Below are 24,171 nucleotides of genomic sequence, written 5' to 3' on the forward strand. Positions count from 1 at the left end.
CTGCGTGGGTTTCCTCTGGGTGCTCTGGTTTCCTCCCACAGTCCAAAGATGTGCAGGTCAGGTGAACTGGCCATGCTAAATTGTCCATAGTGTTAGGTGCATCAGTCAGGGAAATGGATCTGGGTGGATTACTCTTCGGAGGGTCGGTGAGGACTTGTTGGGCTGAAGGGCCTGTTTCCACACTGTAGGGAATCTAATCTAATCTAATCAAAAGTAAAGAGTAGCTCGAGAAAGAGTGCCTGAATTATATTGAAAGTGTTATTGTTTTCAAGAGGAGTCAGGTATGATTCTTAGTAATAAAGGAATCAAAGGGTTTGGGAATAAAGCACAAATGAGATGATCAGCCACGATCATATTGAATAGTAGAGCAGGTTCAAAGGGCCAAATATCCTACTCCTGCTGCTATTTCCTATGATTATGTTTCTGTACACCCTGAACATCACTGAGGAGCAGACAAAAGCCTGACTCGAGGAATCTTGAAGACCTTGAAGATGGTATGAAATTTTTCACTGATGTTCTTTATAAACAGTAAAGCTCAAGAGGTGATAGAGAGTATTAATCACTTAGTGACTTGACTGCAACGTCTCGCCGAACCTTGAGAGTCTGGGCAACTAAAAGATCGTCATATCAAAAATAAGATTATCTCAGCGATGGGACATCCAGGTTGAGAACATGTCTGGTGAGAAAGCTGACGACTAATGCTGAAGCTCTGTGGTTGTCAATTATCAGCTAGAGAGCAATAGTGGAAGAATTTCTGAGACTTTGTGCTATTCTGTGAGACAGTCCAGGCCTAACAAAAAAATGGAAGATGTATTTCACAAAGGGTCAGCAAAAAGCTCAACATAGAGACAGCAGAGTTCGAGCTGCAAGATACGAAAGAAACTTTGCCTGCAAGTGCTTTGCTGGAAAGGAGCAAAGCAAGTCTGTAAAGGTAGCTTCTGTAAAAATGACAGAAATTGATTGATGAATCCCTTTATACTGTAGAACAGGATTGACTCAGTCCAATCTTGAGGTGATAAGTGGTTTATGATTGTCAGGATGATGACTGCATGAGAACACCAAGTGAATATAATGTCAGATAGATCCCAGTAATTTGTACAACATTATGAGTTTCACGAACTGAAGCTATGTGAAATGTGATGGTCCAAAAATAATGCCATTGAAGGTAAAATTGAGACTATGCAATGCAACGATATTCATTTCGAGCGGACAAACAAAACTGAGAACTCAATACGATGACGGGAATGAAGAGATGCAGATCTAGATGGTAGATGCGAGGGAAAATCCACTTATCTCAACTGAAACAAATCCAAAGGTTGGACTGATAATTCTATATGTACCAGAAGAGATTTGTCATGTTTCACAGAGCATCAAGCTGAAGAGATCCCATAACATTGCAGTGCTGGTTTTACAATGTTTTCCTGATGAATATCATTTCAACATAAATGACCATGTGGGACTGAGTCTGTATGTGTTGTAGAGAGATTCAGGACAGAGGACTTGAAAAGAAGGAATAATTAAGAAATAGTTTGATTAGCAGCATGGTAGCAATGAAAAAGGTTTAGAAAGCTAAGAATATGTGTAGGTACAAAGGGATTTCAATAAAGCTTTGAGGAGATCTCAAAACTCAATGCCAACCATAGGGGAAATATTGTCATGAATTGTAGAGATAAAAATCTTTACAAACCTAGATGCACAAGACGGATACTGGCAAGTGAAATTGTTTGAAAGCAGCAGTTTTCTGACTGCAACCTGCATGCTAGTTTCATCTGGGAGATAAAATGGTTGTGCAGGCTTTGGCATTTTCACTTCTCTGCTCGAGTATCAATGCAGACAATATGTGATAGTCAGCACTCTTCGAGGAATGCAAGTGATGGTGGAGATCGGCTAGTTTATAAGTGTGTAGACATGATGGAAGAAGCCATTATCAGCCACAAATTGAACCTAGTGAGACTGTGATAAAGAACTCATCAGATGAACCTCATCATGAACAAGACAAAATGTAACTGAAGATGGGATTAGAGTGGTGCTGGAAGAGCACACCAGTTCAGGCAGCATCCGAGGATCAGTAAAATCGACGTTTCGGGCAAAAGCCCTTCAGCAGGAATACAGGCAGAGAGCCTGAAGGGTGGAGAGATAAGTGAGAGGAGGGTGAGGGTGGGGAGAAAGTAGCATTGAGTACAATAGGTGAATGGGGGAGGGGATGAAGGTGATAGGTCGGAGGGGGGAAGGGTGGAGTGGATAGGTGGAAAAAAAGATAGGCAAGTAGGACAAGTCATGGGGACAGTGCTGAGCTGGAAGTTTGGAACTGGGGTGAGGTGGGGGAAGGGGAAATGAGGAAACTGTTGAAGTCCACATTGATGCCCTGGGGTTAAAGTGTTCTGAGGCGGAAGATGAGGCATTCTTCCTCCAGGTGTCTGGTAGTGAAGGAGCGGTGGTGAAGGAGGCCCAGGACCTCCATGTCCTCGGCAGAGTGGGAGGTGGAGTTGAAATGTTGGGCCACGGAGCGGTGTGGTTGATTGGTGCGGGTGTACCGGAGATGTTCCCTAAAGCGCTCTGCTAGAAGGCGTCCAGTCTCCCCAATGTAGAGGAGACCGCATCGGGAGCAACGGATACAATAAATGATATTGGTGGATGTGCAGGTAAAACTTTGATGGATGTGGAAGGCTCCTTTAGGGCCTTGGATGGAGGTGAGGGAGGAGGTGTGGGCGCAGGTTTTGCAATTCCTGCGGTGGCAGGGGAGGGTGCCAGGATGGGAGGGTGGGTTGTAGGGGGGGCGTGGACCTGACCAGGTAGTCACGGAGGGAATGGTCTTTGCAGAATGCGGAAAGGGGTAGGGAGGGAAATATATCACTGGTGGTGGGGTCTGTTTGGAGGTGGTGGAAATGTTGGCGGATAATTTGGTTTATGCGAAGGTTGGTAGGGTGGAAGGTGAGCACCAGGGGCGTTCTGTCCTTGTTACGGTTGGAGAGATGGGGTCTGAGGGCGGAGGTGCGGGATGTGGACGAGATGCGTTGGAGGGCATCTTTAACCACGTGGGAAGGGAAATTGCGGTCTCTAAAGAAGGAGGCCATCTAGTGTGTTCTGTGGTGGAACTGGTCCTCCTGGGAGCAGATACGGCAGAGGTGGAGGAATTGGGAATACGGGATGGCATTTTTGCAAGAGGTAGGGTGGGAAGAGGTTAATCCAGGTAGCTGTGGGAGTCGGTGGGTTTGTTAAAAATGTCGGTATCAAGTCGGTCATCATTAATGGAGATGGAGAGGTCCAGGAAGGGGAGGGAGGTGTCAGAGATGGTCCAGGTAAATTTAAGGTCAGGGTGGAATGTGTTGGTGAAGTTGATGAATTGCTCAACTTCCTCGCGAGAGCACGAGGTGGCGCCAATGCAGTCATCAATGTAGCGGAGAAAGAGGTGGGAGTGGTGCCGGTGTAATTACGGAAGATCGACTGTTCTACGTAGCTAACAAAGAGACAGGCATAGCTGGGGCCCATACGTGTGCCCATGGCTACCCTTTTCGTCTGGAGAACGTGGGAGGATTTGAAGGAGAAATTGTTAAGAGTGAGGACCAGTTCGGCCAAATGAATGAGAGTTTTGGTGGAAGGGTACTGTTGGGGACGTCGGGAGAGGAAGAAATGGAGGGCTTGGAGGCCCTGGTCATGGTGGATGGAGGTGTAGAGAGATTGGATATCCATGGTGAAGATGAGGCATTTGGGGGGCTGGGGAAACTGAAGTCTTGGAGGAGGTGGAGGGTGTGGGTGGTGTCTCGAACGTACGTGGGGAGTTCCTGGACTAGGGGGAATAGGACAGTGTCGAGGTAGGTAGAGATGAGTTCAGTGGGGCAGGAGCATGCTGAGACAATGGGTCGGCCAGGTTGGTCAGGCTTGTGGATCCTGGGAAGGAGGTAGAACCGGGCAGTGCGGGGTTCCCGGACTATGAGGTTGGAAGCTGTGGGTGGGAGATCTCCTGAGGTGATGAGGTTCTGTATGGTTTGGTGATGGGGGGGGGTGGGGTCATGGTCAAGGGGGCAGTAGGAAGAGGTGTCCTCGAGTTGGCGTTTAGCTTCAGCGGTGTAGAGGTCAGTGCGCCAGACTGCCATTGCGCCCTCTTTATCTGCTGGCTTGATGGTGAGGTCAGGATTGGAGCAGAGGGATTGGAGGACTGCGTGTTGTGAGGGTGAGAGGTTGGAATGGGGGAGGGAGGTTGACAGGTTGAGGCGGTTAATGTTCCGGAGGCAGTTGGAAATGAAGAGGTCGAGGGCAGGTAAAAGGCCAGCGTGGGGTGTCCAGGAGGATACAGTGTGTTGGAGGTGGGCGAAGGGGGCCTCGGAAGGTGAGCGGGAGTCCTGATTGTGAAAGTAAGCTCGGAGGCAGAGGCGGCAGAAGAAGTGTTCAATGTCACGGCGTGTATTAAATTCATTGATGCGTGGACGGAGGGGGGTGAAGGTGAGTCCTTTGCTGAGGACTGATCGTTCGTCCTCAGTGAGGGGAAGGTCTGGAAGGATGGTGAAAACTCGGCAGGGCTGGGAGCTAGGATCTGGTGTGGGTGTGGAGCTGGGAGTGGGGGTGGAGCTTGTAACTGGAGTGGGTGTGATGGTGGGCGGAATGGGGTGGAGTCATGAGCAGAGGTGGTGTTCCCCTCAGGGTTCTGGGGGGCGGGGATGGTGACAGTGGAATCTGTGGGGGGCGTGTCAGCAGAATGCGGGTGAGTGGCGTTGGTGGGGGCGGAAGTGGTGGCAAACACGGCAGTAGGGGGGTGGAAATCACTGAGCGTGTGACATCAGCGATGATGTGAGGGGTGGAAGTGATGTCACATGTGGTGCATGAGGAATTGTGAGGGGTGGAAGTGGCTGTGGGAGTGGCCATGGTGGGGGCAGAAGTGACATCATCAATCAGCGTGGGGGTGGCAGCTGCACCAGCCACATGGCTAATGGCGTCCGAGCAGTTCCAGAGGCCAGGGGAATCTACTGGAATGTTTGAGGAGTGCTGGTTATGGAGATGGGTAGATAAAAGTTTGTTGTACTTACAATTTTTGATGTTTGAGATGATTTGAAATACTGTTTGTTGAGAGTATGAATTCTCCTGAGGATGTAGTACAGAAGAGGTCCTGAAGATGCCTGGGTCAAGTACATAGAGATGCAGTAACCAAAAGATGTGAAACTGGTGCTCCAATTTGTCAGATTTGTGAGTATCTAACAAAGGTTTTGCCGAATTTGCGAAACTATCTGGGAGCTTACTGCAAAGGACATTCATTGACATTGAGGCATAAGACAAGAAGCAGCTTTCACTCACTTCAAACAACTGATGATGTCAACACCTAAGTACTATGATGTCAACAATGAAGTCACCCTACAGCATTATGCCAGTGTGACAAGAATTGGAGTAATCTTCATGCAGCAGAGGACAACAGTTTATACTGCTAGGTATTGACACAGATTGGAAGACTTCTCCCAGAGAAGACATATCACCCGAAGTCCAGAGACCAATAATCAATACAATTAAATATAATTATAATACCTCAAAGCTTTAAAGGTGATGGATGCAATGAATTTGCAGGGACAGATAAAACTAAACAATCAGCTTTTGCTTATGAGTAGTATGTTTCTTGGCAGACTATGCATATTGAGTAACTTGCAGCTGCAAATGCTGCTGCAGGAATAATAAAATGGGCTGGGGGGAGTGGTGTCTCTATGATATAGCTTACACACTGTGACTATTCATAGCCTCATACTTTCTGTATTGAAGATTGAGGTCAGAAGTCATGAAAACCAGCACATATAACCAATAATACAGCAAGCCTCATGGAAAGGTGTAATGATAACATGAATGTTAGTGCTGCCAGTAATCTGGAGACCATCTAACATGGCCATCTTTTTATAAAGGATCTGACACTGTAAGGCTACTCTGAGAAGGTAGTCTGGGTTCCAAAGTAACCGAAGAGAAATTATAGAGTGATTAAAAAAATGAGGCAATCATTAAATAGCCCAATGGCCAAATGATTTGCCAGGGGAGTGTTGTTGAACAAAGAAGCCTTTGCGTGCAGGTCCATTGTTCCTTGAAAGTGAAATCTCAGGTATATAAAATAGTGAAGAAGGCGTTTGGTATGCTCGCCTTTATGGGTTGGTGCATTGAGTATAGGAGATGGGAGGTCAAGTTGCAGCTGTATAAGAAGGATGTTGCGAAACTTGAAAAGTTTTGGAAAAGATTTATAAGGATGTTGCCAGGGTTGGAGGATTTGAGCTATAGGAGAGGCTGAATAGACTGGGGCTATTTTCCCTTGAGCGTCAGAGGCTGAGGGGTCATTTTATAAAATCTTCGAGGACATGGATAGAGTAAATAGACAAGGTGTTTTCCCCGGGGTGGGGGGTGTCCAAAACCAGAGGGTATAGCTTTATGATGGGAAGGGAAAGATTTAAAAGGGACCTAAGGGGCAACTTTTTTAGGCAGAAGGTAGTGCGTGTACGGAATGAGCTGCCAGAGGAAGTGGTGGAGGTTGGTACAATTGCAACATCTAAAAGACATCTGGATGGGTATATGAAAAGGAAGGGATTAGAAGGATATGGGCTAAATGCTGGCAAGTAGGACTAGATTTATTGGGTATAACTAGTCAGCATGGATGAGTTGCACTGAAGGGTCTGTTTCCATGCCGTACATCTCTATGACTCTATGACTCTCAGAAGGTTTATGGCACAGGATGCAATCTTTGTTTCAGTTTGCATGTATGTGATCTTAGCTGGAGCACTGCAGAAGCTCTACCCTGAATAAGCATTATACTCCACACTCACTAAGAAGAAAATTGATGAAAGAGTAAACAATGAAAACTTTCGGTTACAAAAAGCTCATTGGATGAAAATTGCTCCAGACTCTGAAAATACATCAGAAGACATGGTTCACATTTTACTTTTATGGCTGACCCTTTGTGTAAAAGTCACCATTAGTCTCTGTAGACAAATATTTTGCAGATCTGCTGCATTGAGAAGGGTGTTATTATTAATCTAATCAGACAGCTATAAACTGAGTAATGTTTATATTACGTATGGCACTCTGTTCCCCCCAGCCCAACCAGTACCCCTCCCTGTCCTATACAAACAAAAGGGCAAATTGGCAAACATTCCTAATTGTCCCTTCCACCTTCCCCAAACACAAAGGCAAATTACACACATTCAAAATTAATATTCTCCAATAACTCTGTTGTTTATAATGCAGTTGTTCACATTCACAATGAACATCCTTTATCCAGAATAATCCCCAAGTTGACCCTCATCAGAAGGAGAGCAAAGGAGGCTTAGTAAACTGTTAAAAATGCAATCTGTTTTCAGAAGTAAATTTATTTATGGACTTCACTGTTGTCTTAAGTTACACCAGTTGAAGCAAAAATATTTGATCAGGCTTTGCAAGCAATCTCAATAATTTTATATTCCTTTCCTTCTAGTAAGTTTGCCTATGTAAGACAGCAATTAAAATGTTTTGAAAGCGGTCATGCAGAAATCTATTTCTGCTTAGAGCTCTCATACAAAAACATAATAAAAATTATCTGCGGGATGATTCCTATTTGAATCTTTTAAAAACATTTTTTTTCCAATGTCCTCTTAGTTTTTTTCGTTTTTATTACCACTTACTTCATTATTTTCTCATTGCTCCAGTTTGTCATGACTTTATACCGATAATGAGAAGTCTATTGCTTTTTATCCATCTTTTGGAAATACAGTTCAATATATAGAGAGCTTGCTGATATTTTCAAAAGGATATCGGGTTGCATTTACTTAGTTTCTCAGTGTATCAGTCAAAATTTATTTTTCAGACAACACTATCAGAACCTATTAAACTGATCATTTATCTCATTACTGTTTGTGGAATCTAACTGAGCAAAAATTGTCTGCTGTGTTTCCTTAGAAACTACAATGATTACAGCTGAAAATACATGAATTATTTTTTAGGATTTTCTTTACTTATTCTTGGGACATGGACATTACTGGTTAGCGAACTTTTACTGCAATTCCCTACTTGTGTTTAGATGCTGGTGATGAGCCATGTTACTGAACTGTGGCAGCCAATGGGTCACTTTCTGCTGCCTCCTCCTTTACTTATTCCATGACATAGCATCTTTTATTTAATCACCCTCTTTGACCACCTCCCCCAAGCCCCACACCAAGAGTGAAGGTAATGCCCTCCTTCATGACACGTTTGAGGATGGCGATGCATTTACTTGGTTCATTAATAGCATGTGGGGGATCTAATCCCTATTCTGCCTCTGTCAAAATTAAATCAAGAACAGAGGATCAAATGGATGGCCTTCCTACTGTGCCACCAGTTGGGAACATTAAGGATCAATTAATTGTATTCAACCATTTCAGATCAGAGTCACACCAGTCAAGGAGCCTGAAAAGTATACCCCAGCATGTTTGCCCCCAAGTCGGGGATGGTGTTGCTCATTGACAGGTACTCAGTTCCCTATTGGCATCTGGAAAGAGAAAATAACAAATAGAACGTCTCTATTTAAGAAGGGAAGGAGACAGAAAACAGCAAACTGTAGGTCAGTTAGTTTGATGTCTGTCACGGGAAAGGTGTTAGAATCAATCAGAAAGCAGGTGATAGCCGGGTATTTGGAAAAATTCATTCCGGCATGGTGTTGTGAAAGGGGAATGTTATTTAACCAATTTATTACACTCCTTTGAAGGAATAATATGCATTGTGAGATAAGGGGAAATGTATTTGCATACTGTACTTGAATTTCCAGAATATATTTGACAAGTTGCCATAGGAAGGTTATTGTACAGTGTTAAAGCACATGGTGTGAGGAGTAACATACAAACATGGATAGAAGCTTGACAGAAAACTGAGACTATGCAAAATTAGGTCTTCTGATTGGCAGGACATATTTTCCTACCCATCTTAGAATCAACTGCAAAATTAACTAACATGCCTTTGCTCACCTCATGTCAATAAATTGATATAAATTACAAAAAATGAGGCCAAGCACAGATCCCTGCAGGAGCCCACAAGTCACATCCTGCCAATCAGAAGAAGACCTAATTTTGCATAGTCTCAGTTTTCTGCCAAGCTTCTATCCATGTTTGTATGTTACTCCTCACACCGTGTGCTTTAACACTGCACAATAACCTTCCTATGGCCTATATCCCTCTAAATCCTTCCTATTCATATACCCATGCAGATGCCTTTTAAATGCTGCAGTTGTACCAGGCTCCACCACTTCCTCTGGCAGCTCATTCCATACATGCATCACCCTCTGCGTGGAAACATTCCCCCTAGGCCCCTTTTTTATCTTTCCCCTCTCACCCTAAACCTATGCCCTCTAGTTCCAGACCCCCCCACCCCTGGGAAAATACTTTGTCTATTTATCCTATCTCTGCCCCTCATGATTTTATAAACCTCTATAAGGTCACTCCTCAGTCAGGGAAAACAGCTGCAGCCTATTTAGCCTCTCCCTTTGGCCAAAACCCTCCAACCTTGGCATCATCCTCATAAATCTTTTCTGAACCCTTTCAAGTTGTGTGACATCCTTCCGATGTTGTGTCATGGGGAGGAAAGGTTGGACTTCTTTTCATGAGTGTTCAGATGAGGGAGCAGTGACATGATTCAATTTATAAAATCCTAACTGCCTTGACAACATTGATGTAGAAATGATGTGGGTGAGTCCAGAACTTGGAATCACTGTTTAATGTTAAAGTTACCCTTCTGGAAAGTGATAAGGAGAATTATTCTTCCGAGATTCATGTGCACCTTTGGATCTCTATCTCTCTCAGTGATGAAGACAGGGTCATTGAATATTTTTAAGACACAGATAAAAGTTTGTGAGGCAATGGAATCAAAGGTTATCAGGAGCAGATAGGATAGGGTTAGGATTTGGGAATTTGGAACACAGGCATTATATTATTGAATGTTGGGTCAAACTGAATGTCCTATATCTGCTCCTAATTTGCATATTTATAATGGCTTTGGTCTTCCCAGTATTTAGCTGGAGGAAATCTCTGTGTTTACTTAGCCGATGCTAGATGTCAGATAAGCAACCCAGTAGTTTTGAAACATGCTTTAATAATAGTAAATACTGATAGCCTCACTATTATTTTTCTCTGCAAAAATCCAGCTGTTTCTATTAATTTTTCCTTGTTCTTCTGCTCCAGGCAGGAAACACTTGAAGGATGTCTGTAAATGAGCAAAGAAACAGCCTTGTAAGCATAAATTGCATAGTGAGTAATCCACAAATACTTACTGGAATTACTCTGTCTCACTTAACACATTATATTGTTTCCAAACATTCTCTTTAGTAGGACTAGAATCTGTTCGTAAACCATGCCTCTAATTCCATAATCTTCTATGCCGGAACCTCAGCATAAGGTATTAAGAGAGTTTAAAGTAAGAAGATTATGCATTTGACGAGCTTCACAGCCAGTGAAATACAGTCCATCGAGAGTTCAAATTGTTTCTTATGTTATCATGTAATTTGATGCAGTGTACATGCTTCATCGCAGGCATATTGTTGTTAACAGAATTTGACCGCTGTAAACCAAATGGTAAGAATCAAAAGGCAGGCTATTTTTTAAATGACTCTTTAAAGAAGTGCAAAGTAGAGGGATCTGGGTGTTCTTGTGCCTGAAACTCAAAAACTTAACATGCAGATGCAGCGAGTAATTAATAACGTAAATGGAATTTTAACCCTTATTGCAAGGGGTTTGTGTATAAAAATAGTGACATGGTGTTACAACTGTATGAGGTATTGGTGGGGCCACACCTGGAGAATTGTGTACCATTTTGGTCCCCATATTTAAGAAGGAATATATTGGCATTGGAGGCAGTTCAAAAGTAGTTAACTAGGCTGATTTCTGGAATGAAGGGATTGACTTGAGAACAGTTAAACAGGTTCAGTCTTTATTCATTAAAATTTAGAAGAATGAGGGGTGATCATTTTTTGAATCGTGTAAGATCTGAGGGGTCTTGACAGGCAGATGTTGTGAAGATGTTTCCACTAATTCTCAAAGTGGGGGACACAGTTACAGAATAAGGGGACTCTCATTTAAAATTGAGATGCAATTTTTCTTTTCCTAGGGGGTAATAAATGTCTGGAATTCTCCATCCTGGAGAGTTGTGGAGGTTAGATCACTCAAAGTATTTAAAGAGGAGGTAAGCAGAATTTTGAAACTCTGTAGGTTTGTGGGTCATGATGAGCTGCAACGAAAGAAGAGGTGAGGCCTGCAGCAAATCAATCTTTATTTCGTTGAGTAGCTAAGTTTATCATTTGAATGGAAACTCCTGCCCCTATTCCTTCTGTTCCATAATTCTTTAAAACCAATGAAATAAGTAAGCAACAGATTTCGAAAACAAATCATTTGATCTCTATTTAGCAACAGGCTCACCTCCTGTAGTTGTCCTATTAAGAATTCATTGCCAGGGTAATTGTAGTTTAACATGAACAGCTGATTGAAACAGCCTGAAATAAGCAGAACCTTTTAAATCAGTACAGCACAGAAGACTGAGGTGTAAACAGCTGAGTAAAATTGCTTGAAGGTTTGTCTTTGGCTGAAGTTAAGAGGTTTTTAAGTCATTTATGTACAGGGTCAGTACTTATGTCAGAGCTGTCCAAAATATTTGGCATGATCAATATTTTATAACAGATGTCTTTGTAATTGATTCCTTGGGTACTGACAAATTGTTTATCTAATACAGGTATCTGCCTGTCCAAATCATGGGTGGTTAGAGTGGTGGGGACTGAATGTTTAGAATAGTTTCATTATTTTAATATAGAGAAACTTGGCAACTGATTTGCCTGCATCAAGGTCCCATAAACATCAATTGGCAGAATGAGTCAACAGCATTGTTTGAGAGATATCTATTCAGAGGAACAGGAGTAGGCCATTCAGCCTGTCAAGCCTGCCCCACTATTAATGCAATCACAGTTTATCAAACACCTCAATGCCTTTTATCAACCCTAATTCCATAACCCTGGTATGCCCTGACAAAGCCATCAGTTTCTGCCATAAGCATTCTCAAACACTAAGCCTCCACAGCTCTCTGTGGCTGAGAATTCCAATGATCTCAATTCGTGTAAAAAAAACCTCCTTATCTTTGATGTATGGGGTATCCCCTTTATTTTTAAATTGCGCTCCCTGGTACTAGACTCACCAACCATTTTACCTGCATCTACTCCACTTTACCTGTGTAAACATGCCTAAATCCTCCTGAGGCCGCTTTACGTCTTCCTTACAATACAGATTCCCGTTTAGCTTTGTATCATCTGCAAATTTGGAATTATTGCATTTGGTCTCCGCATCGAAATCATTGATCTATATTCTGAACAGCTGGGTCAAAATACTGATCCTTGTAGTATTACTAGTCACTACCAGTGCGGGAGTGACCCATTTATTCCTACTGTCTGTTAGCCAATGATTAAGCCATATTAGTACATTTTTCTCATATCCCATGTGCTTTAGAATCATCGAACCATTAAATTGCAGAATCCCTATAAAGCAAATAGAGGCCATTTGGTTCATCGAGTCCATACTACCCCTCCAAACAGCATCCCATCTAGACCCTGTCCCTGTAACTCCCATTAACCATGGTTAATCCTTCTAGCCCACACATCCCTGGACAGTACAGGCAATTTAGCATAGCCAATCCACCTAACCTGCACATCTTTGGACTGTGGGAGGAAACCGGAGCACCCGGAGGAAACCCATGGAGGCACACGGAGAATGAACTAATTTTTCTAACCATCCTCCTGTAGGGAACTTTATCAAAAGCATTCTGAAAATCTAAATATACTACGCCCATCAGCTCTCCTTCATCAATTTTGTCAGTGACATGTGCAAAAAGCTCCACGTTTGTCACACATCATTTCCTATTTGCAAATCCATGCAGATTATGCCCAATCAGATCAGGTGTCTATTTATCCCATTCTTCACAACAGATTCATCTTTAAACCTTTCAGCCAGGCTAACTCCCTAGTTCTTCATTTCCATTCGCCTGAGAGGCCCTCAGTTTAACATCTTATCCAGAGAGTGGTACTTTTACCAATGCAACATTTCCTGAGGAACACACTGAAATGTCACCTTAGATTAAGTGATCTCATCTTTGGAGTATGGCTGAAACATACAACCTGCTGACTCACGAGCAAATGTGCTATTACTGAACCAAGAATGTCAATAATTCAACATGAAATATGAGCTCAGCCTACTTTTAACTCGTAGTTTTAAAACTCAAGGCAGGGTTAGAAGAGGTAAGTAAATGTGAGTGAATTTCATGTTGTAAAAATAGGATAACATGACAATATAACAGAATGCACTTTACTTTTAAGTGATGACTTCTACTTTCTGTCAGTAATCTAATAATAAATTATTCCGACAAAGATTACAGTTCAAGCTGTTTAATTGAAATTATCAATGAATACAATTAAGAGGTTATTGTGCTCAATGTTATTTTTTGAAAGGTGACAAAAATATATTTATTTATGAAATAGAAGTGTTTGTTTAAAAATGTAATGATGGAAAAGGATAGACCAGATCTAAAAGTTGAAGTTCTAAATTGGAGAAAGGCCAATTTTGACGGTATTAGGCAAGAACTTTCGAAAGCTGATTGGGGCCAGATGTTGGTTAAGAAAAAGAAGGAAGCATATATGAGGTATAGACAGGATAGATCGAGTGAATCCTTAGAAGAGTATAAAGGAAGTAGGAGTATACTTAAGAGGGGAATCAGGAGGGCAAAAAGGGGACATGAGATAGCTTTGGCAAATAGAATTAAGGAGAATCCAAAGGATTTTTACAAATACATCAAGGACAAAAGGGTAACTAGGGAGAGAGTAGGCCTTTGTGTGGAGTCACAGAAAATGGGGGAGATACTAAATGAGTATGTTGCATGAGCATTTACTGTGGAAAAGGATATGGAAGGTATAGACTGTAGGGAAATAGATAGTGACATCTTGCAAAATGTCCATATTACAGAGGAAGAAGTGCTGGATATTTTGAAAAGGGTAAAGGTGGATAAATCCCCAGGACCTGATCAGGTGTACCCGAGAACTCTGTGGGAAACTAGAGAAGTGATTGCTGGGCCTCTTGCTGAGATATTTGTATCGTGGATAGTCACAGGTGAGGTGCCGGAAGACTGGAGGTTGGCTAACGTGGTGACACTGTTTAAGAAGTACATGCCAGGGAACTATAGACCAGTGAGCCTGACATCAGTGGTGGGCAAGTTCTTGGAGGGAATCCTGAGGGACAGGATGTACATATATTTGAAAATGCAAGGACTGATTAGGGATAGTCAACATGGCTTTGTGCGTGGGAAATCATGTCTCACAAACTTGATTGAGTTTTTTGAAGAAGTAACAAAGAGGATTGATGAGGGCAGAGCATTAACTGTGATCTATATGGACTTCAGTAAGGTGTTCGACAAGGTTCCCCATGGGAGACTGATTAGCAAGGTTAGATCTCATGGAATACAGCGAGAACTAGTCATTTGGATACAGAACTGGCTCAAAGGTAGAAGACAGAGGGTGGTGGTGGAGGGTTGTTTTTCAGACTGGAGGCCTGTGACCAGTGGAGTGCCACAAGGATCGGTGCTGGGTCCTCTACTTTTTGTCATTTGCATAAATGATTTAGATGGGAGCATAAGAGGTACAGTTAGTAAGTTTGCAGATGACACCAAAATTGGAGGTGTTGTAGACAGCAAAGAGAGTTATCTCAGATTACAACAGGATCTTGATCAGATGGGCCAATGGGCAGAGAAGTGGCAGATGCAGTTTAATTCAGATAAATGCAAGGTGCCGCATTTTGGAAAAGCAAATCTTAGCAGGACATATACACTTAATGGTAAAGTCCAAGGGAGTGTTGCTGAACAAAGAGACCTTGGAGTGCAGGTTCATTGCTCCTTGAAAGTACAGTTGCAGGTAGATAGGATAGTGAAGAAGGCGTTTGGTATGCTTTCCTTTATTGATCAGAGTATTGAGTACAGGAGCTGGGAGGTCATGTTGCGGCTGTACAGGACATTGGTTAGGCCACTGTTGGAATATTGCGTGCAATTCTGGTCTCCTTCCTATTGGAAAGATGTTGTGAAACTTGAAAGGGTTCAGGAAAGATTTACAAGGATGTTGTCAGTATTGGAAGATTTGAGCAATAGAGAGAGGCTGACCAGGCTGGGGCTGTTTTCCCTGGAGATTCGGAGGCTGAGGGGTGACCTTATAGAGATTTACAAAATAATGAGGGACATGGATAGGGTAAATAGGCAAAATCTTTTCCCTGGGGTGGGGGAGTCCAGAACTAGAGGGCATAGGTTTAGGGTGAGAGGGGAAAGATATAAAAGACACCTAAGGGGCAATGTTTTCACACAGAGTGTGGTACGTGTATGGAATGAGCTGCCAGAAGAAGTGGTGGAGGCTGGTACAATTGCAACATTTAAGAGGCATTTGTATGGGTATATGAATAGGAAGGGTTCAGAGGGATATGAGTTGGGTGCTGGCAGGTGGGACTAGATTGGGTTGGGATATCTGGTCGGTATGGACGGGTTGAACGGAAGTGTCTGTTTCCATGCTGTACATCTCTATGACTCTATCTATGACTCTATGTATAACAACCTTTGTCACCATTCTGAATTTTTTTGGACATGATCTGTTGCAATAGTGGCAATTTCTGCAGGCAAACTTATGCCACATAAACATGAGTCATACATTTTATGGTACATAAGAGGAAGAGTTAGTTGCGCAGAGCGCATTTTCTACAGCTCAGGATACAATAACAAAGACATTTTTCCATCACCCACCAGACACAACTTGAAGCTTATATGATGAAAGTGTTTCAAAGTCCTGTTTTTTGAGACTTTCCCGAACATAAAAGGAAAACAAAAGTTCAGTTTTCTGTGGGAGGGTCTTGTATTATCAGATTTCTGAGAATGCATTTTCTAGTAGGATAATGCAAGATAATTGGGCAGAATAATCAAGGCAAGAAGTTTGGATTATAGCAAAATGTTGCAGATGCGGGCATCTGAAATAAAATCAAAGTGCTGGAGAAACTCACCATGTCTGCCAGCATCAGTGGAGATTCAGGTAGACAAGCAGGAGGCTGGGAGAACACAGAAGGCCAGGCAGCATCAGGAGGTGGAGAAGTCAACATTTCAGGTGTGACCCTTCTTCAGGACAGGGGCTGGGTGTAAGAGGACCTGCCCATAAAGGGGATGGGGGAGACAGGGTGGTCAGGTGGGGATAGGTGAACACAGGTAGAGGGTACGACCTAGTTGGTTGATGGGAGGGATGAAGCAGGTAGGTGGCTGGAAGGAATGGCAGGGAGAGGGAGGGGCTAGGATGGAAGATAGAGGATGGGAAGGGAGATTATTTGAAATTGGAGAACTCGATGTTGAGTCCTCCCAGCTGTCGGCTGCCCAGGCAGAAGATGAGGTGTTGTTCCTCCAATTTACAGTTTGATTCGTTGTGGCAATGGAGAAGGCCAAGGATGGTCATGTCCGAAAGAGAGTGTGAGGGGGAATTAAAATGGGTGGTGATGGGAGGATCGGTCAGCACCTGTGGGCCCTGCTGAGATGCTCGGCAAAACAATCCATGAGTTTACATTTGGTCTCCCCAATGTACAGCAGACCATATCAGTGGAGATTGAAGCAGATTTACCAGTTCGAGCTCAATATGATTCTTCTTCTGGACAGAATGGATAGAAAGAAAAACTATTCCCACTCGTAAATGGTTCAAAAATCAGGGGGTACAGCTTGAAAGTGTTTTCAAAAAAGGAACAAATGTGAGTCGAGAAAATCATTTTTGACACAGTGAGTATTTAGGTCATAGAATGTGTTGTCTCGAAATGTGGTGAAGGCAGGTTGAATTGAAGCATTCAAGAGAGCATTAGATTTTTATTTCAAGAAAACCAATGTTGTGGGGAAAAGGCAAGAGGTTGGCACAAAGTTAAACTGCTCAAAGAGTCAGTACAGATATAATGGGCCAAATGGCCTTCTTCTCCACTGTAACAGTTCAGTGATTGAGATTTTGCATGATATTCCAAACCAGAGGCATGTATGACAGTGGATACAATAACAAGAACTTTAGATTGATATTTTGGATTTTTTTCTTAACTTGGTCTTATTTCAGGCAAGTAAATTTCAAGAAAAGGTGAGTCAAGTCATGAAATGTCATCCCATAATATTTTGAACACTTGTATCATTTTTATCCCAGGTATTATACCTGACAAATTGTCACCAAAAAAATTGTAATGTGAAATAAAGATGTATTTCCTGGTATTGGCTTTGAATTTACTTATAATTAATTTCCTATTCTCCATCCATGTCTTTTGCTCCAATTGCAACCTTCGACTGAGAGTATTCTCAACTTACTTTTGAATTACTAAATATTTTCAATATATCAATGAAGTTACCCATCATTCTACTTCTTTCTAGACTGGCAAGCATTGAGTTTAACAAAACTTTTTTCTAGTTTTTGCGGTTTACTCTTGGGATGAATCTTGTTCTTCCCAGTAACCCTTGCAGTGTTTGTATATCTTTTTTGTATACCAGAAAAGAATACACCTTTTCCCAGGAGGCTAAATATCTTGGGTAAAAATCTTCATCAGAATTGATCATAGAGATAGAATGAAAGCCTTAAAATGTGAGAAATGTAAAATTAAAACTGCAAATGGCGGAAACTTACAGAAGGTCAGTGAGTATCTGATAGAGGATGATATGTTAGCATTTTCAATGTAATCCTTCATCGCTTTGTGCCCAGTTCTGATGAAAGTTCCTGTTTCAAATGTTCACCTTTTTTATTCCTCCAGGTACTGAGAGATCTGTCATGCATTTCCATCATGTTGTATTTTTATTCATGGGTTCATTAGGCCAAATAGTCTTTCCTCATTTTTATGTCCAACTCCGAAACTATTTACATCCACCCAGTACCAATAATCGATTCCACAAAAATTAAATCAAACAATATAAACATCAACGTGTCTAATTTCTAACTAAAATCTACTGTCTGAGCATGGCACTAAAACACAAATTGCTGAAGATGAGCCACTTGTGAAACAGTGGTCTTCAGTCATTTGTATCTGTCGCTATTGAGTTACATGGTTCATGCCGAGGGTAATTTGTTTTGCACGTACCACAAAATCAGTTTCTGTGTCTTGCTGTAATTATTCTTCTTGTGTAACAACTGGAAAATATCATCCAGATTTTCTTCTTTCTGCAGATAACCTTCCCATTGGCTCATACTGTTCATTTGACGAAGAGGATTGTGGATGGTCATCATTTACCTCAGAGACGGATGAACCAAGTTGGAAATTGAAGCAAAGTCAGTCTGTCAACGAAGCAGAGAAAAGCAACTTATGTTACTCAGAAGGTATCTTATATCAAGTATTTTATTTTCTTCACTACTTACCCTTGTGATGATACTATGCCTTTAAGAGGTGTATTTTGTCCTGGCTTATTTTATGAAGAAAGGATGAGACAGAGCTAATGAGTGGTCTCACAAACTTGTTGCAGTTTTTTGAGGAAGTAACCAAGATTGATGAGGACAGAGCGGTAGCCATTATTTACTTGGACTTTAGTAAAGCCTTTGACAAGGTTCCACATGGTAGACTAATGAGTAAAGTTGGATCACATGGGATTCAGGGAGAGCTTGCCAATAGGATATAAAATTGGCTTAATGGCAGGAGACAGAGAGTGATAGTGGAGAGTTATGTTTCAGACTGGAAGCTTATGACCATGTTGTTCTGCAGGGATCGGTCCTGGGTCCACTTTTGTTTGTCATTTATATGGATGATTTGGATGAGAATATAGAAGGCATGGTTAGTAAGTTTGCGGATGACACCACGATTGGTGGCTTAGTGGATAGCAAAGAAGGCTATCTAAGATTCCAAAGAGATCTTGATCAATTGGGTCAATAGGCTGAAAAGTGGCAGTTAGAGTTTAATTTGGATAAATATGACATGTTGCATTTTGGTTAAACAATCAAAGGCAGGACTCATATGAATAAAAGTAGGGCCTTGGGTAGTGTTATAGAACAGAGAGACCTAGGGGTTCAGGTACATAATTCTTAAAAAATGTGCATTCCATATAGATAGGGTAGATAAGAAGGTATTGCCTTCATTGTTCAGACATTTGAGTACCAGAGTTGGGACATTATGTGGAGGTTGTACAGGACATTGGTGAGGCCTCTTCTGGAGTACAGAGTCCAGTTCTGGTCACCCTGTTACGGGAAGAATATTATTAATCTGGAGAGCATTCAGAGAAATTTACCAGGATGTTGGCAAATGGAGGGTTTTGAGTTATAGGAAGAGGCCTGATAGTCTGGGACATTTTTCACTGGAGCATAGGAAGCTTATAGAGGTTTGTGAAGTCATGAGAGGCATATATAAGGTGAATGGCAGGTGTCTTTTCCCTAGACAGGGGAGTATCTTTTAATGTGAGAGGAGAAAGATTGAAAAAATACATGACGGACAATTTTTTCAGAGGAAATGGTGGATACAGGAACAATTACAACATTTAAAAGGCATTTAAATATGTACATGAACAAGATAGGTTTGGAGGGATATAGGCCAAGTGCAGGCAGGTGGGACTAGTTTATGATTGGCATGGGCTGGTTGGACCAAAGGGTCTGTTTCTGCGCTGCTTGACTCTGTGACTCTGTAACATTCAAGAAATTTGACACCAATCAGGACAAAGGAGTCAGCTTGATTGATATCACGTCCACAAGCATCCACTCCGTATACCACGGTGGCTCAATAACAAGTGTGTACTATGTACAAGATGTACTGCAGAAATTCACCAAAGATCTTTAGACAGCATGTTCCAAACCCACAATCACTTTCATCTCAAAGTACAAGGACAGCAGATACTTGGGAACACCATCACCATATGCAAATTCCCCACCAAGCCATTCACCATCCTGACTTGCAAGTATATCTCTGTTCCTTCATTGTCACTGGGTCAAAATCCTGGAAATCCCTCCCTAAGGTCCCCCTACAGCACATGGACTGCAGCAGTTCAAGAAGGCAGCTCACCACCACTTTCTCTAGGGTAACTAGGGACAGGCAATGCCAATTCCTGATGAAGGGCTTTGCCCGAAACGTCAATATTCCTGCTCCTCGGATGCTGCCTGACCTGCTGTGCTTTTCCAGCACCACTCTGATCTAAACTCTGGTTTCCAGCATCTGCAGTCCTCACTTTTGCCACAGGCAATGAATGCTTGCCCAGCCCATTTCCCACGAGAGAATTAGAAGCAAAGATATAGATTTAAGTTTCAGTCAATGGCCATATTAAAAGTAGACGTCTTCTGTTCATGTTTTGATATTGTCCCTGTTTGCTCATCACAATAATTAAAATCACACAGGGCAATGTCTTCACAACTCCAGCGCAGATAAGTAACTAATGGTGCTTCAAATGCCATGGCTGGGTGAGATAAGCTGTAAGATTTTTAAGATACTTGTGACCTCCTATTGGGTAATACCTGGAGAATTACAGTGAAATATAAAAATCTTGTACGGTCAGTAGGTGAATCAAGGTGAAGATATAATGGACAAGCGGGGTGAAGAGGATACAGATTGGAGGTGGGAGGGAGAGAACAATGGAAAAAAGAATAAAGAGAAACTGAACAAGAAAGCAAGAGAAACTGATGGTGCAGGGAATAGCAGTGGATTGGCAAAGAGGGAGAGGATAAGTTGCAAGTATGGAGGGGAGGAGAGTAACAGAAAGGGATAGAGTAAGGCAGCAGAAGGTGGGAATAGGGATGAGAAAGGGGAGTACAGGGCAGAAGGATTGGTATGGAAAAAAGGAGAGGAGTAGTAGATCAAGTAAAATAGAGAGGAATTGAGGAATTGGCAAAGGAATGAAAAAGGCAAAGGGAATGATTTGAAGATGGGAATGAATGTTTGGCAGGACAAGCAAACTCTTTCAGGGAGTTGGTCAGGGACTTTGCTGAGATGAAAAGCTTTCTCAGCATTGAGGTGCAAGAAATGCAGATGCATTTTGTACATTTTACCTGTGCCTTTTTAGCCAGCAGTCAGGTCAAGGGCCTTCATACCCTTGTCAATCTGGCACATTGGGTACTCGGCATAATCCAGGCTAAGGAAAGAGAGGTTCCATTCCTGCCCACTGCCATGCTGGTGCTGGGGGAGGTCTTGTCTGAAACAGAGCCTTACAGACATTGGGAGTTTTAGGCCAAGAGTGTATCTGTCGAGAGGCAGACTCTCAGCAGCTCCGCAGCAAGCATGGCTGATCAGAATCACATGACCTTCCCACTTTTACTGCCTGTAATAAACACTGTAGAAGGATTTACAGGTTGATAATCAATATGTTTGGCCATGTGTTAACACACCTTCTGTGGCCATCAACTCCGGGACTGGAAGTCAAACCTGAAACTTTTTGTTTAAAGGCAAGGATTCTATCCATTATGCTGCAATACCTCTGTGCATATTAGATGACATCCAATAAACTGCATATGCTTTATTAAGGAATGATATTATTACATGTACAAATTTAAACAGTATGGTGTTTTATTTTCAGATCCAGAATGCAGACACATAGGTACGGCACAGACTAAACTACTCAATGAAAAGCCACTGGGTTATTATTCCATTTTTATTTATAATTTCAACCCATATATTTTCACTGGACCAATTTTCAGAAATATCTTCTCTAGTTACAGCAGTAATGTTTTCCTTAATCAAAAACACTGCCCACCATCCCTCCAGCACACCCTCCTATTTGTCTCTCTTTCTATCCTTCCTACACCATCTAAAACCTGGAATATTGAGCTGCCAGTTCTGTCCATTCTTCAGTCAAGTTTCTGTAATTAGTTATGACATCCCAATGTTCTCAAACTTGCCCCACGTTCATCGACCTTACCTGTAAAATCCCTTGCATTGGAAGAAATAGTTTAATTCTTCATAGTTACTTCTTTCTCTGACTTGCTTTTGTCTGTCTTTCTAATTAATTGTTATTTTCAGATTCAAAAGTATCCTAATCTACTGTACTGCTTAGGATCCCTCCACACCACCACTCTAATAGTATACATTGTCCCTTAATAGAATTAGACATTCTTCCAGCTCAGGTATTGATCTCTTTCAGTCTTTTTTGCTTAGATAATCCCAATGATCCAAGAACCTGACTCCCTGAACATTACACACTTCTTCAGCCATTGATTAATCTCCTTTATCTTTTTATTCTTTTCTTCATTTGAGCTTGGCACTGGGAGTATATCAGAGCTTACTACTTTTGAGGTTCTGTTTTTTAATCTTCTACCTAATTTCTTATATTCACTCTGTAAAACCTTAATCTTTTCCCTACCTCTATCATTCCTACCAATGTGTACAATAACTTCTGGTTTCTCATTTTCACCTTTAACAATATACTTCAAACATTTTTAGACGTCCTCATCCTGGCACCAGGAAAGCAACATACTATCCCAGATTCATGCTCACTGCCATGGAATCTCCTGTCTGTGCCCATGATGGGAGAGTCCCCAGTAATAATTGTTCTTTTAAATTTTGTTAAAATTAACATAAGATTAATTCTTAGTGCCCAATATCCGACTGCCTCTTCTGTTTTCCTTTAAGAGACCAGCCTTTTCAACAGTACAGTCAGTTCTTCTATAACGTAATGGTTGCGTTCTTGTGCAACTAGTTCTCATTATAGCACTCACTCACTCTGAGCCTACCTGGAAGTTCACAGCATATCTGTCTTGCATCACCTTTTTGGACTTTGCCTCCTCAACCAAAGATACCAGGCTCATGTTAGTTCTGGGTTGCATTTCCAGTTAGCATAGACATAGCCAGGAAGCTTGTCACTGTTGTCAGCAGGCCTCAGTCAAATCAAAAGAGATAACCTTTGTTCAGAGAGTTCCAACACAGGAAATCGAGGGCAGCCTATGATAGAAGCCTTGCACAAGCTTAGTCCACTGTGTGAGGTGGTTAGAGTCAGGATGCTCTGCTCATGAGGCGTAAGGAGCTGAATATTGGGTAGCGCATCAGCCCTGTCTCTGCCCTTTTGTGGGCTGTATTTTATCTGAAATGAAGCCAGGTGTCATGGTCTACACTGCTGATCCTGCAAGAGGATATCCCACATCTGTGTACCTCAGCTAGCAGGACCTCAAGTTCCCTTCATATAAAATGGGGTGCCAGTTTCTCCCTGTTGTGCCATGTCCCAGGAAAATGCCAGGAATTTTGTAGGGCAGATCCAAACTGACAGTAAGTGTCTTCATCCAAAATGGGCTTTAAAGGTTATGCAGGCACAAGGGATGTTGGTCATTCAGCAGAAGTCTGGTTGAGTGGCAACTTGTTCCAGGAATGGCATGTGGAAATATGGGATAGAATTGGTTTTGAGGAATGCTATTGGTGTGGAGTCAGTAGTTAAGAGACAAGTTGATAAGATATGGCATGAAATCTTGCTAAGCCCCCCTAAAAACTGGACACAGCTAGCACTTTCTCCAAAAACAAGTAAGATTCAGCCCACTGATGTCAATGAAAAAGGCTCAGCGAAATTGCATCTTACCATTCTCTAGCTCAGTGTATTGAGTTTGCAAGCTGATTGTGTCCTGCATATCCAAAACTGACATCCCATTCCTCACTCCTAACCTTTCACCATTAACATCTGCTCTCAGTTGGGAGTGCAGCAGAATGTGCCCTAGAGTAATCCAATTTCCAGTGGAATGGCATACTGAGTTTAACTAATAGGCAATATGTACTATGTTATCTGTTGATGTGCTTGTGTTTTTCAATCACAATTGGATGAAAGATGATGTCAACATCAATCAGGGCTGAGAATCAATCCACTCCAGAGCTTTGTAAAATCAGTACTGCCGGGTCACCATGACCTTGTACTCATCATATTCATTTGTCAGTATTACGGGCAGTGTAGTCTTATTTCAAGGAACAGAAAATCAATCATATTGATATTGCTCTGGTGCATAACCTACTTGTGATTAGAGTCAATTGAAGTAGTTTATTGATGAATGATTCTGTTGCTAAAATTGGAATTTTTTTTATATCCTGTACTAAGTACACCCTTTCACGCCTATCTGTACAAGTTCACGGAAATTTAATTCACTGTTTGGTTGGTTAAGCTGACAACCAGTTTTTGGTGGTAGCTCATCTTGGAATGTGTGGGATAGTACCCATGCTACCTATCACACACCTCACGGTTCAACATCCATCGCTAATTTGCAGAATTTGTTTGTTTTTGATCTCTTCC

General features: G+C 42.0%; 1 protein-coding gene across 1 annotated transcript in view; it reads left to right on the forward strand.

Annotated features, from left to right (window-relative positions):
* The window catches only part of LOC122552709 (ALK tyrosine kinase receptor-like), a 1,076,775-nt gene that overhangs the window by 693,829 nt on the left and 358,775 nt on the right, over positions 1-24,171 (forward strand). The window contains exon 7 of the mRNA XM_087991243.1: positions 18,173-18,322. Within this exon, the coding sequence (XP_087847369.1) occupies positions 18,173-18,322 (150 nt within the window). The remainder of the gene's footprint in view (positions 1-18,172; positions 18,323-24,171) is intronic.

The sequence above is a fragment of the Chiloscyllium plagiosum genome, unplaced genomic scaffold (assembly GCF_037043375.1).
Source record: "Chiloscyllium plagiosum isolate Xiang-an unplaced genomic scaffold, Cpla_swu_hap1 HiC_scaffold_10, whole genome shotgun sequence".
Classification (NCBI taxonomy): domain Eukaryota; kingdom Metazoa; phylum Chordata; class Chondrichthyes; order Orectolobiformes; family Hemiscylliidae; genus Chiloscyllium; species Chiloscyllium plagiosum.